Source organism: Pan paniscus, chromosome 19 (genome assembly GCF_029289425.2).
Source record: "Pan paniscus chromosome 19, NHGRI_mPanPan1-v2.0_pri, whole genome shotgun sequence".
In the NCBI taxonomy this organism is placed as follows: domain Eukaryota; kingdom Metazoa; phylum Chordata; class Mammalia; order Primates; family Hominidae; genus Pan; species Pan paniscus.
This window is the reverse complement of record NC_073268.2, coordinates 81,960,943-81,974,137: the sequence shown is the minus strand read 5'-3', so window position 1 is coordinate 81,974,137 and position 13,195 is coordinate 81,960,943. Positions and strand designations below refer to the sequence as shown.

At 37.9% G+C, this 13,195-nt stretch overlaps 1 protein-coding gene across 25 annotated transcripts in view; it reads left to right on the top strand.

The window, feature by feature from the left end:
- The window catches only part of CEP112 (centrosomal protein 112), a 554,108-nt gene that overhangs the window by 253,651 nt on the left and 287,262 nt on the right, over positions 1-13,195 (top strand). For all 25 annotated transcript variants that reach the window (XM_063599331.1, XM_063599328.1, XM_063599327.1 and 22 more), the window contains one exon: positions 9,323-9,430. In XM_063599331.1, coding sequence (XP_063455401.1) covers positions 9,323-9,430 — 108 coding nt within the window. The remainder of the gene's footprint in view (positions 1-9,322; positions 9,431-13,195) is intronic.

The following is a 13,195-nucleotide window of genomic DNA, read 5'->3' as shown; positions in this document are numbered from 1 at the left end:
GTTATCAGCATACAGAGACAATTCTACTTCTTCGATGCCTTTTTTCCCCATTATCTTGCCAAATTACTCTGGCTAGGACTTCTACTAGTATGTTGAAAATAAGTGTGGACATCCTTGTCTAATTCCAAATCTTAGAAGAAGAGCTTTCAGCTTTTCACCATTGAGTAGGATTTTACCTGTGGGCTTGTCATACATGTTGATTATTATGTTATGGTATTTTTTTTTCTATACTTAATTTGTTAAGAGTTTTTATTATGAAATGATGTTGAATTTTGGCAAGTGATTTTTCTGCATCTATTGAGATAATCATGTGGTTTTTATTCTTCATTTTATTAATGTGTTGTCTAACATTTATTGATTTGCATATGTTGAAACACTTTTGCATCCCAGGGATAAATTCCTCTTGATCGTGGTTAGCTGATCATTTTAATGTGTTGTTGAATTCTGGGTTTTTTTTTTTTGCTAGTATTTTATTGAAGATTTTTGCATCTATGTTCATTAGGGATATTGGCCTGTAATGTTCTTTCCTTGTGTCCTTGTGTGTTTTTGGTATCAGGGTAACATTGGCCTTACGATATGAGTTTGGAAATATTCCCTCTACTTCAGTTTTTTGGGAAGAATTTGAGCAGGATTGGTATTAGTTCTTCTTATGTTTGGTAGAATTCAGCAGTGAGCTGAAGCTTCTCTTTGTTGAGAAGCTTCTCTTTTTCATCATGTCCTGAGCTTCTCTTTGTTGAGAAGTTTCTTGCTAATGATTCAGTCTCCTTAGTCATTGCTGGTCTGTTCAGATGTTCTATTTCTTCATGACTCAGTCGTGGTAGGTTCTATATGTGTAGGAATTCATCTGTTTCCTCAGCTATACAATTTGTTGATGTATAGTGGTTCGTAATTCTCCCTTGTTTTTGTGTTTCTATATTATCGGTTTTAAAGTCTGCCCTTTCATTTCTGATATTATTTATTTGAGTCTTCTCTTTTATTCTTAGTCTAGATAATGTTTTGTAAATTTTATTTTTTTGAAAAACCAACTCGTAGTTTCATTGATCTTTTTTATTGTTTTTCTAGTCTCTATTTCATTTTTTTCTGCTCTGATCTTTATGACTTCCTTCCTTCTCCTAACTTTAGGCTTAGTTCATTTTTCCTTTTTTTTAGTTCTGAGGTATAATATTAGGTTGTTGATTTGAGGTTTTTCTTTCTTTTTTTAAAAAAATTGATACAGGTGTTTTTTTGCCATTAGTTTCCCTTGTAGGACTCCTTTTGCTATATCCCATAAGTTTTGGCATCCTGTGTCTCGTTTTTGTTTGTCTCAAGTTTTTTTTAAATTTTTTCTTTTGATTTTTTTGACTTACTGGTTGTTCAGGATTATGTTATTTTCACATATTTGTGAATTTTCCAAGGTTTCTCCTGTTAATTGATTTTTAATTTCATACCATTGTGATTGAAAAAGACACTTTATATTATTTAAATCCTCTTAAATTTGTTAAGACTTGTTTTGTAGCCTAACGTAGTTCTGCAGAATGTTTCATGTGTACTTGAGATGTAAGTGTATTCTGTTGCTGTTGGATGGAATGCTGAGCATAATGTCTTTTAGGTACATTTGCTCTAAAGTGTAGTTTAAGTCTGATGTTTCCTTATTGATGTTCTATGTGGATGATCTGTCTACTGTTGAGAGTGTAGTACTGAAGTTCTCTCCTGTTATTGTATTACAGTCTATCTCTTCCTTCATATCTATGAATATTTGCTTTATATATTTAGGTGCTGTTATATTGGGTGTGTATATGTTTGTAATTGTTATATCCGTTTGATGAGTGGAGCCCCTTATCACTATATGATGACCTTCTGTTTCTCATTTTACAGTTTTGACTTAAATTCTATGATATGGTTTGGCTTTGTGTCCCCATCCAAATCTCACCTCAAATTGTAATCCCCATAATCCCCACGTATGAAGTGTGGGACCAGGTAGAGGTGATTGGATCATGGAGGTGGTTTCCCCCATGCAGTTCTCTTGATAGTGGGTGAGTCTCATGAGAGCTGATGGTTTTATAAGCATCTGGCATTTCCCTTGCTTGTACTCACTCTGTCCTGTTGCCCTGTGAAGGAGGTGTCTTTCTTCCCCTTTGCCATCTACCATGATTGTAAATTTCCTGAGGCCTCCGCAGCCATGCTGAACTGTGAGTCAATTAAATGTCTTTCCTTTATAGATTGCCCAGTCTCATGTATGTCTTGATAGCAGTGTGAGAATGGACTAATGTACTCTATTTTATCCAATTTAAATATATCTACCCTTGCTCTCTTTTCATTTCTATTTGCATGAAATATCTTTTCTATCCCTTCGCTTTTAGTCTATTTGTGTCCATAAACATGACATGAGTCTCTTGTAGGAAACATGTAGTTGAGTTTTGTTTATTTATCCAGTTACTTTATGTCTTTTGATTGGAGAATTTAGTTCATTTATATTCAAAGTAATTATTGATAGGTAAGGATTCAGTACTTCCATTTTATAATTTATTTTCTGGTTGTTTTGTAGATTCTTTGTTCTTTTTTTCTTCCTCACTTGCTATCTTTCTTTGCAGTTTGATGATTTTCTGTAGTGATATGCTTTGAATCCTTTCTTTTTATGTTTTGTGCAACTACTATAGATTTTTACTTTGTGGTTACCATGCGACTTACATAAAACATCTTCTACTTATAACAAGCTACTTCAAGATGATAATAACTTTATTGCATATAAAAACTGTACACTTTTATTCTCCCTTAATTTTATGTTTTTGATTTCACAATTTACAGCTTTTTATAATTTGTATCCTTTAACAATTTTTTTTTTGAGACAGAGTCTTGGTCTGTCACCCAGGCTGTAGTGCAGTGGTGTAATCTCAGCTCACTGCAACCTCCGCCTCCCAGGTTCAAGCAGTTCTCGTGCCTCAGCCTCCCGAGTAGCGGGGACTACAGGCACACACAACTGTGCCCATGTAACTTTTGTATTTTTAGTAGAGATGGGGTCTTACTATGTTGCCCAGGCTGGTCTTGAACTCCTGAACTCAAGTGGTCTGCCCACCTCAGCCTCCCAAAGTGCTGGGATTACAGACGTGAGTCACCACACCTGGCCTCCCTTAACAGTTTATTGCAGTTATAGTTGCTTTTAAAAGTTTTGTTTTTTAACCATCATACTAGAGATAAAATTGCTTTACACACCATACTTACAGCACTAAAGTCTTCTGAATATGACTATGTATTACTTATACCATTGAGTTTTTTACTTTCATATGTTTTATGTTATTAGCATATGAAAGTGACTGTTTCTCAGTTTAAATAACTCCTTTTCATAATTCCTGTAAGGCAAGGCTCATGGTGATGACCTCCCTCATTTTGGGGGGAAGATGGAAGTGCGGGAAGATTTTACTTCTCTCTTATTTCTGAAGGATAACTTTGCCAGGTAGAGTATTCTTGATTGACAGCTTTTTTCCTTCAGTACTTTGAGTATATATCTTCCCACTGTCTCCTGGCATGCAGGGTTTCTGCTGAGAAATCTGCTGATAGCCATGTTACAACTCCCTTGTATGTGATATGTATCTTCTCTCTTTTGGTTTTCAGAATTCTTTCTTTGTTTTTGATTTTTGATAATTGATTATGATGTGTCTTCGTGAACTGTCTTTGGGTTGAATTCGATTGTAACCTCTGAATCTTCTGTCCCTGGATATTGACATGTTTTTCTAGATTTGGGAAGCTTTCAGCCATTATTTTCTTAAATATGCTTTTTTGGGGGGCATTTCTCTCTCTCTTCTCCTTTGGATCTCCTATTATGTGAAAGTTATGTCTCTTGATGGTGTCCCATAATTTTCATAAGCCTTCTTTATTCTTTTTACTTTTTGCTCCTGTGACTCAATAATTTTAAATGTCCTGTCTTTGAACTCACTGATTCTTTCTTCTATTTGTTTGAGTCTGATGTTCAAGCTTTTAATAAAATTTTTCAGTTTAGTTATTGTATTCTTTATCTCTAGGATTTCTATTTTTAAAAATAATTTCCGTTCCTTTGTCAAACTAATTCTTTTGTCTGTATATTGTTTTTCAAGTTTTATTTACTTTTCTATCCATATTTTCTTATAATTCTATTGATATGGTGTAGATCTATGTCCCAAACCAAATTTCATTTCAAATTGTAATTCCCAGTTTTGGAGTTTGGGCCTGGTGGGAGGTGATTGAATCATGGGGGTGGGTTCTCCTGAATGATTTAGCATCATCCCCTTGGTGCTGTTCTCGTGAAAGTGAGGGTGTTCTCATGAGATCTGGTTGTTAAAAGTGCGTAGCACCTTCGCCCTCACTCTCTCTTGCTCCTACTCTAGCCATGTGATGCACCTGTTCCCCCTTTGCCTTCTGCCATGATTGTAAGTTTCCTGAGGCCTCTCTAGAAGCTGAACAGATGGTAGCATCATGCTTCCTGTACAGCCTGTTGAACTGTGAGCCAATTAAACCTCTTTTCCTTTATAAATTCTACTCTCAGGGCTTTATAGCAATGCAAGAACAAACTAATACATCCGTGATCTTCTTAGAAGGAATATTCTGAATTGTCAGTCATTTTATAGATCCTCATATTTTTAGGGTTCATTGTTGGAGCTTTCTCTCTTAGTTTCTTTTTGTGGCGTATATTTCCTTGATTTTTTTTGTAATCTTTGTGTATTTACCTTCATGTCTGTACGTTTGATGAATTGGCTTCCTCTTTTGGCCTTTGTAGATGTCTTTTGGTGGGGATGGACACTTTCAATATTTAGTCTAGCCTAAGATTCTGGATGGACCAGCTGATAGTGACCATGAGCAAGCAGATTTTGCTATTGGGTTCTTTAGTTACGAGGGGCTGCTGCCTGTTATATGAAGTCAGGTGTGGCTCCTGGTTGTGCTTCACAGTCCAGTGAGACCATTGGCTAGGCTGCATAATCAAGCACAGCTGCTGGCTGGGCTCTGTGATAACCTCTGATTAGGCAGGGTTGCAGGCTGGGTTCCCTGGCATGGTGGTACTCATGTTTGAAATCTGTAGTTGGACAGGGCTGAAGGTCAGACTCCAATGTTGTCAAGGTCTCTGGGGTTGCTGCTCAGCCAGCCACTCATATGGGCAAAGCTAGATGCTATGCCCACAATTATGTGTAGTTTTGGGCTTGGCTCCCTGCCTGCACCTCAGGCTGGGCTCCAACACTAGACAGGGGCAATCACTGCTAAGATTGGATTGGACTACATGCTCTGCTCTGCAGATATGCAGGGATCTGGGCTTGCCTCTGAGCCTGGGGAAGTATGCCAAGCTCTGAGGCTGGGTGGCAAATCTGGCTAGGGACTTGAACTTGGCAGATCTGTCAACTGTGCTTCCTGCTCAGTGATGCTATTTGTTGTTCTCTCTGGTTGGGTGCCTCCACTGACCAGAATGCAGAGGTTGCTGTGAGCTCCATTTTCCCTTCTTTGTTTCTAGCTGATCTCAGATGTTCTAGCCCTGCTAATACTCCCAATGTTCCTTTTAAGGCGAGGCAGAAGTGGGCCTCCTGCCAAACATCTTGGAATGCTGGGAAAGCTGGATGTTCACGTCTTTCCCACTGTAGAAACCATGGGCCCAGGGGAATCCTCTCTGTGTGGCACTGTGGTGGTTTGTGGGAGGGATGATACAGTCAACATGAAACCATTTCTATTATTTTTGTAATGTGACTTTTGTCAGTTCTGTAATCCAAGAGCATGTCTCAGCCTCACTCCTATGTTCTGGAATATTCACGAAGGTTTTCTTGTCTGTGAATTGTTGCTAGTTGGATTTCTATGAGATAGACTGGAGCTGTGGAACTTCTATTCTACCATCTTGCTGATGTCCCTCCTCCTCATCCTTAAGAATTTAATACATCTTTACTTCGCATACCATGGCAGCTATTTAATAAATATACAAAAGAAAGACTTGCCATAGTTCTTTTATTTGTGGGCTCATTATCTGCATTACTAAACAAAGCTTACATATTTGAAACATTTCCATTTTATAGAGAAATACACAATGTGCTAGAAGAATAAAGATGTTAAGTCCTAGAGCATAGAGAGAAGGAAGGCATTTATTCAGTTAGTGGGATTAAAGAACACCTTAGAGAAGAAGGAAAACTTGAGTCAACTTTGAAAAGACTGACTGGATGAAAAAAAAAAAATGAAAAGACCTACTGATAGTATGATGGGCAAAAGGCCCTAGAGTCAAGAACAGCCATGGCTTGCTTGGAAAATATCAAGGGTACTGGAGTCTGGATTGCTGAGGACAGATTAAGGAGCATCTCACTTGAGGTCCAATATGAAAAGCACTGAAAGAAAGAGAGTCTTGAAACCAAAGTCTTGAGTTAGAAACAAAAAACCAAAGTGTGCTTGACTGTGCTTCCTTTAATCATTCCTTAAATTTATTCTTGACCACAATACTAATTATCTATGAATCAGTAATCTTAGAACTCTAATTGAATTTTACACTGATGACTTAATATTTTTGGGATTGCAATCCTTGGTATTTACAAAGAAATACTTGGGTGCTAAATATCATGCTATAATCTAGAGGGCATTCAAACTTCAATGTAAGAACCAGAAACTGGAATGTGGTGTTAGACACAGTAGTGGGTGGTAATATGCATTTTGTTCTCATGCAGTGAAACTGGTTGCCTTTCACTGAACATCTTTGTTCCTAGAACCTTAAAGTCTAATCATGTCTGAATAAATGCATTGAAATGTTTTTTTCAAATATATTGTGAAAAACTGTGAAAGAAGCATTTTTCATAGTTCATTTCCTCCAATATTCGTATCTTAACTAATCTTAGTGCTTACCAAAAGGTAACCTGAAAGAAGGCATTGTGTACAAGCTGAACAAAGTACAAGTAGTTCCACATACCAGTGAAGCAGAATAATAAGTAATATAAAGTAGCCAGTGGTAGAATGGTTGCCACGTTAACTGGTAATTGCCTCAGACAAAAAATATTGTCTTAAGTTATACCCAAATGTGCAGGGGTTTAAAGACAAGTAAAATACTGCATTGCTTTGAATAAAAGGCACCATTTTCATGTTGTTGACATGGAGAGCTTTTTCATGACTGTAAGAACATCTCTTTCTCATTGCATCTGATCATAACATGGACAAAGTGATAGAAAAAGTTAGATCCAACATGCTTTTATTTATTTCGTGTGTGTTTTAAAGAATTTGGAACTAAACGTTGGAAACTGTAAATTCAGCAAGTCTTGAACCAAGTTGGGTACACTGTGCAATCTTTGTTTTCATTTGATTAGTATTTATTGATTCCCTGTATGTGCCAGGCACTGTGATAAATCATTGATACTATTTCACTGACGACAGTGAACACGGGGTGACATTACACTGCAGGAGAGAGACATTACAAACAGCCCTAATGAAGATGTAGATTATATAGTGAATCTGAAGGTGATATATCCTGTGGAACAAAAGGGTAGCTAAGCAGGGATAGGGGGACTAGGTGGACTTAGTGGCTGGGGAATTGCAATGTACAATTTAAAATTGAGTGGTCTAGAAGGTCTCAGTACAAAGGTGATGCTAAACAAAGCCTCAATACTTTGAGAAAGAAACTGTGTGAATATCAGGCAGAACCTCCTGCCCACAAGGTGAGAGCACTTCTGACACATTATAGGCCTGGGCAGCAGGTAGGTGGACTGTGGTGGTGGTAGTGGGATAGAGCAGTAGAGATGAGCTGTGAGAGGTCACTGGGATTGGATTATGTGAGGCCTCATGGGTGTGGTGGAATCTTTGACTTTTCCTTTTTCCGTTTTCTTTTTTAATAACAGCTTTGTTGAGATAAAATTCACATACCAACAATTCACTCGTATGTGTACAATTCAGTGGTTTTAAAAAATGTATTCAGGATGTTATGCAAACATCATCACAATCAATTTTAGAAAATGTTCATCTTCCCCCAAAGAAACACCATACCCTTTAACAGTTACCGTCCCAGATCACCATCTCACCCTAGGCAACCACTAATCTGTTTTCTGTTTCTATGGATTTGCCTATTCTGGAAATTTAATATAAATGGAATCCTACAGTATGTGGTCTGTTGTGACACTTAGCTTAATGCTGTCAAGGCTCATCCATGTTATAACATGTGTTAGTTTTTTTTCTATTTATAATTAATTTTTGTTTTGAGACAGGATCTTACTCTTTTTCCCAGGCTGGAATGCAGTGGTGCAGTCATGGCTCACTGCAGCTACAACCTCTGGGGCTTAAGCGATCCTGCTGCCTTAGCCTCTCGAATAGCTGAGACTGTAGGCCCATGCCACCATGCTCGGCTAATTTTTTTTCTTTTTTGTAGAGACACAGTCTCACTATGTTGCCTACACTGGTCTCCGACTCCTGGGCTCAAGCGATCCTCCTGCCTCAGCCTCCCAGAGTACATGTATTAATACTTCTTTCCTTTTTATGATTGAATAATATTCTACTGTAAGAATATACCACATTTTGTTTATTCATTTATCAACTGATGGATATTTGGGTGGTTTCCTCTTTTTGGATGTTATGAATAATGCTACTATAAACATTTGTAGACAAAGTTTTTGTAGATGTATGTTCTCATTTCTTACCTTGGAGTGGAACTACTGGGACACATGTAACTCTATTTAATGTTTTGAGGAATTGTCAGACAGACTGTATTCCAGCATGTCTATACCATTTTATATTCCCAGCAGCAGTGTTGAAGGTTCTGACTTCTCTACGTCTTTACCAATACTTGTTACTATTTGTCCTTTTTTATTATTGCTATTCTTTGGGGCATGAAGTGATATGTCATTCTTGTTTTAATTTGTAGTTGCTTAAAGACAGTGATGTTGAGCATCTTTTCAAATGCTTTTTGGCCTTTTGTATATCTTTTTGGAGAAATATCTATTCAGGCTCTTTGCCCACTTTAAAATTGAGTTTAATTATCCATTTATTATTGGGCTATAAGAGTTCTTTATATATTCAAGATATGTCTCTTATTAGAGATATGATTTGGAAATATTTTATCTCATTCAGCACATACCAAGGGCTTAATTAAATTTTGTTCAATAAATATTAGAATGCCTTAAATTATATTTTCACTGCATTATTGTTGTAATTTTAGAATTTAGTCAATTATATACCAATTTTAATTTCCCTCCTTAAATAATTAAAATATATTAAAATGAATTGATAAATGTCTCATTATTTTAATACATTTAAATTCATCATTATTATTGGTGAGGTGCTTAAAATCTGTCATTTAAACAAATGGACAAATTACAAAAACATGGAACACAATTGTTTGTTTAAAAAATTAATATTTGATTTTTAAATTTTATAGATGGAAAAAGTGGAGGCAGATCTAACTAGATCCAAATCTCTTCGTGAGAAACAATCAAAGGAGTTTTTATGGCAACTGGAGGACATCAGACAGCGGTATGAACAACAGGTTGGTCTTTCATTTTGATGCTGCCATTAAATTTTTAAAATACATATATAATTTATCTTTTAAAAATCACTATCACAAAATATCTGCATAATGAAAATATTACTAAGAGCTGTTATTACCAATATATTTAAAATAATGTTTGTTTCTATAAAATCTATAAATAGAATTTTAACACTCCACTGAAGTTTATTCTGACAGTTTGTTTTATCTGAATGTTTGATTGAAACATCGATTGTAATTGATGAGACTGGGTAGTTTATAAGAAAAGAGATTTGATTGGCTCACAGTTCTGCAGGCTGTGCAGAAAGCATAGTGGCCTCTGTTTCTGGAGAGGCCTCAAGAAGCTCCCAATCATGGCAGAAGGAAGCAGAAGCAGGCACCTTACATGGCAAAAGCAGGAACCAGCAAGTGAACCAGTGAGAGAGAGAAGCGAGGAGGTGCCGTACACTTTTAAATGACCAGGTCACTCATGAACTCAGAGTGAGAGCTCACTTATCACCAAGGGGATGGCCCAAGCCATTCATGACGGATCCGCCCCCATGATCCAAACACCTCCCACAAGGCCGCACCTCCAACACTGGGGATTACATTTCAACATGAGATTTGGGTGGGAACAAGTATCCTAACAATATCAGTCATTCTTCTATCCTGTCAGAGCACTAGTTAAACCTCCATTTATTTGAGAAATAGGGTTGAGTACTTACTATGTGCCAGGTGCTGTCCCTGGCATGAGGGAGAACAGCAACAGAGAGAACATGCCTCCTCTCTCCTGGAGCTTGCTTTTCGATGAGTCATCAGTCTACAAATTAAAAAGTGAAATAATTTTGAAGAGTGAGTTATTATTATTATTATTATTTATTATTTGAGAAGGAGTCTCACTCTCTCACCCAGGCTGGTGTGCAATGGCGCCATCTTGGTTCACTGCAACTGCCACCTCTCGGGTTCAAGCGATTCTTCTGCCTCAGCCTCCCGAGTAGCTGGGATTACAGGCACACGCCACCACGCCCGGCTAAATTTTGTAATTTTAGTAGAGACAGGGTTTCACCATGTTGGCCAGGCTGGTTTTGAACTCCTGATTTCAGGTGATCTGCCCACCTCAGCCTCCCAAAATGCTGTGATTACAGGTGTGAGCCACCACACCCGGCCTGAAGAGTGACTTATGAAGAAGAAAAGATGGTACCTTTATAGCCTTTGCCAGGTGGAGGGTGGGAAGGAGATTATAGCCTTGAATAACTGGTCAGGGTTTCCCTGACATTTGTGCTGAGTTCTAAAAACTAGGAAGGAGCCAGCCATGAGCTCTGGAGGAATAGTATTCCAGTCTGACGGAACTGCACGTTCAAAAATCCTGAGAAGAAAGCAAGCTGGAAGTGTTCAAGGAAAATAAATGATGATGAAAACCAGGTTAGCCAGAGTATGGGGAGAAAGGTTCCTGCTGTAGGAGATGAAGGGAAAGAGGGAGGTTAGGACCGGTTTGTGTAAGGAGTTGAGATTTTGTCGTCAGTGCTCTGCCTCTTACTTAGTAATACAAAGTTTTATTTTCTTCTTTTAAAAATATATTTCTGCTTATTCCCAGAATACTTAAGATTACCATTAATTTTTAGCTTGGTTTTGCTTTGGTAAACATGATCCTAAACCTCAATGGCTTAGAACAAAAAAGGCTTATTTCATACTTATGTCACGTGTCCTTTGAGGATTGACTGCAGCTCTGACCCATGTCATGTCATCTTGAGTCCAGTTTTTAGAATGAACTGGAACATTGCTATGGGAAATGGAAAAGGAAATATTTTGAGCATTTGCTGTCTTCTAAAATTGACTCAGAAGTAAGTTTACTCACATTTTATTGGCCAAAGCAAACATGGCCTCCCTGTTGTAATCCTCCGCCTGGAAGGAGTATCACAGAGAAGACCATCAAATGGGGTTAGCGTAAAACAATTTACCATGCTGACTACGATTGCAAACTTAGAAAATGTAAAAACGTAGAAAATGCTGGAACTGGATTTTAAAGGCACATTCTTCATCAAGCAGCACAGGCGTTATGATGCTGGACCAGTAAAAAAGGAAATGTAGTCTTAGCAGACAAAATATTCATCAGTGAACAGTATATACATAGACATAATAATTAGATGACATTTATTGTTTTCAGCTTTAAAAACTAGCTTAGGGTTACAGAACAGGACATAGATGTTACCAACTGTATTAGTCTGTTCTCACGCTGCTAATAAAGACATACCCGAGACTGGGTAATTTATAAAGGAAAGAGGTTTAATGGACTTACAGTTCCACATGGCTGAGGGGGCCTCACAATCATGGCAGAAGGCAAAGGAGAAGCAAAATCACCTTTTATATGGTGGCAGGCAAGAGAGCTTGTGCAGGGGAACTCCCATTTATAAAACCGTCGGATCTTGTGAGACTTATTTACTACCATGAGTATAGTACGGGGGGAAACTGCCCCCATGATTTAATTATCTCCACCTGGTCCCGCCCTTCACACATGGGGATTATTACAATTCAAGGTGAGATTTGGGTGGGGACACAGCCAAACCATATCACCAGCCTTGTTATTGTAACAGTAAAGGTTAAGACGGTGTAGGTATGGAAGTGGAAGAAAGGGATGGAGGGGCTGGGAGGGGAAGGGTGAGAGCACTGAGGTATTATCATGAAGTGTGGATTTGAGCAGCTGCCCGTATCATGAAACAAAACACAGAGGCTTTAGTATATTCCTAATTACAGGGTTGACCACTGGAGGAAGTGAGAGGAGTGGAGTAACTAGTAAAATGGTGACAGGAGTGGGAGAGAGCAGCAAGGGAGTGTAAATGAGCTAAATCCCCATTTGTCCTAGTAGAAGGCCTATAAGGAATGTCTAGCTTTGGTAAATTAAGAAAGAGCTATGTAGCATATTTTGTAGAGGTAGGGAAGTAATCACCACAGAAAGGAGCACAGACATGTTTTAAAAGAGTTGCCACCAGTACAGGAGTGCGATGGGGCAAGGACCTGTTACTTTTTATTAGAAGATGATCTTTACCATTTTATTTTTAAAAATCGTGTGCATGTATGCAGACACATATGCATATGTGAATATGTACACTCTATATATACATATTCATATATAGGATATATATGTTCTATTGTTCCAAAAAAACTAATTCATATAGATTTTAATCCCAAAATTTTATTTCTTAGAACCTATCCTATAGAAATACTTATACATGTGCAAAAAGATGCATGTTCACATATGTTTCGGGAGGATTATTTGTAATATTGAAAAAAGTTATGAATAAAATGAATGATTAAATAAATTATGCTGGCCGGGCGCGGTGGCTCATGCCTGTAATCCCAGCACTTTGGGAGGCCGAGGCAGGCGGATCACGAGGTTAGGAGATCGAGACCATCCTGGCTAACATGGCGAAACCCCGTCTCTACTAAAAATGCAAAAAATTAGCCGGGCATGGTGGTGGGCGCCTGTGGTCCCAGCTACTCGAGAGGCTGAGGCAGGAGAATGGTGTGAACCTGGGAGGTGGAGTCTGCAGTGAGCCAAAATCGCACCACTGCACTCCAGCCTGGGTGACAGAGCGAGACTCTGTCTCAAAAATAAATAAATAAATAATGCTAAATACCTACTGTGGAATACTATATACTTATTAAAAAGATTGATATAAATCTGAAGGTGCCAACATATGCAGATTTCTAAGACATATTGGTGAGGGGAATAAAGCGCTTTTTAGAACACTTTGTATATTATGATCCCATTGAAGTAAAATTAAAACA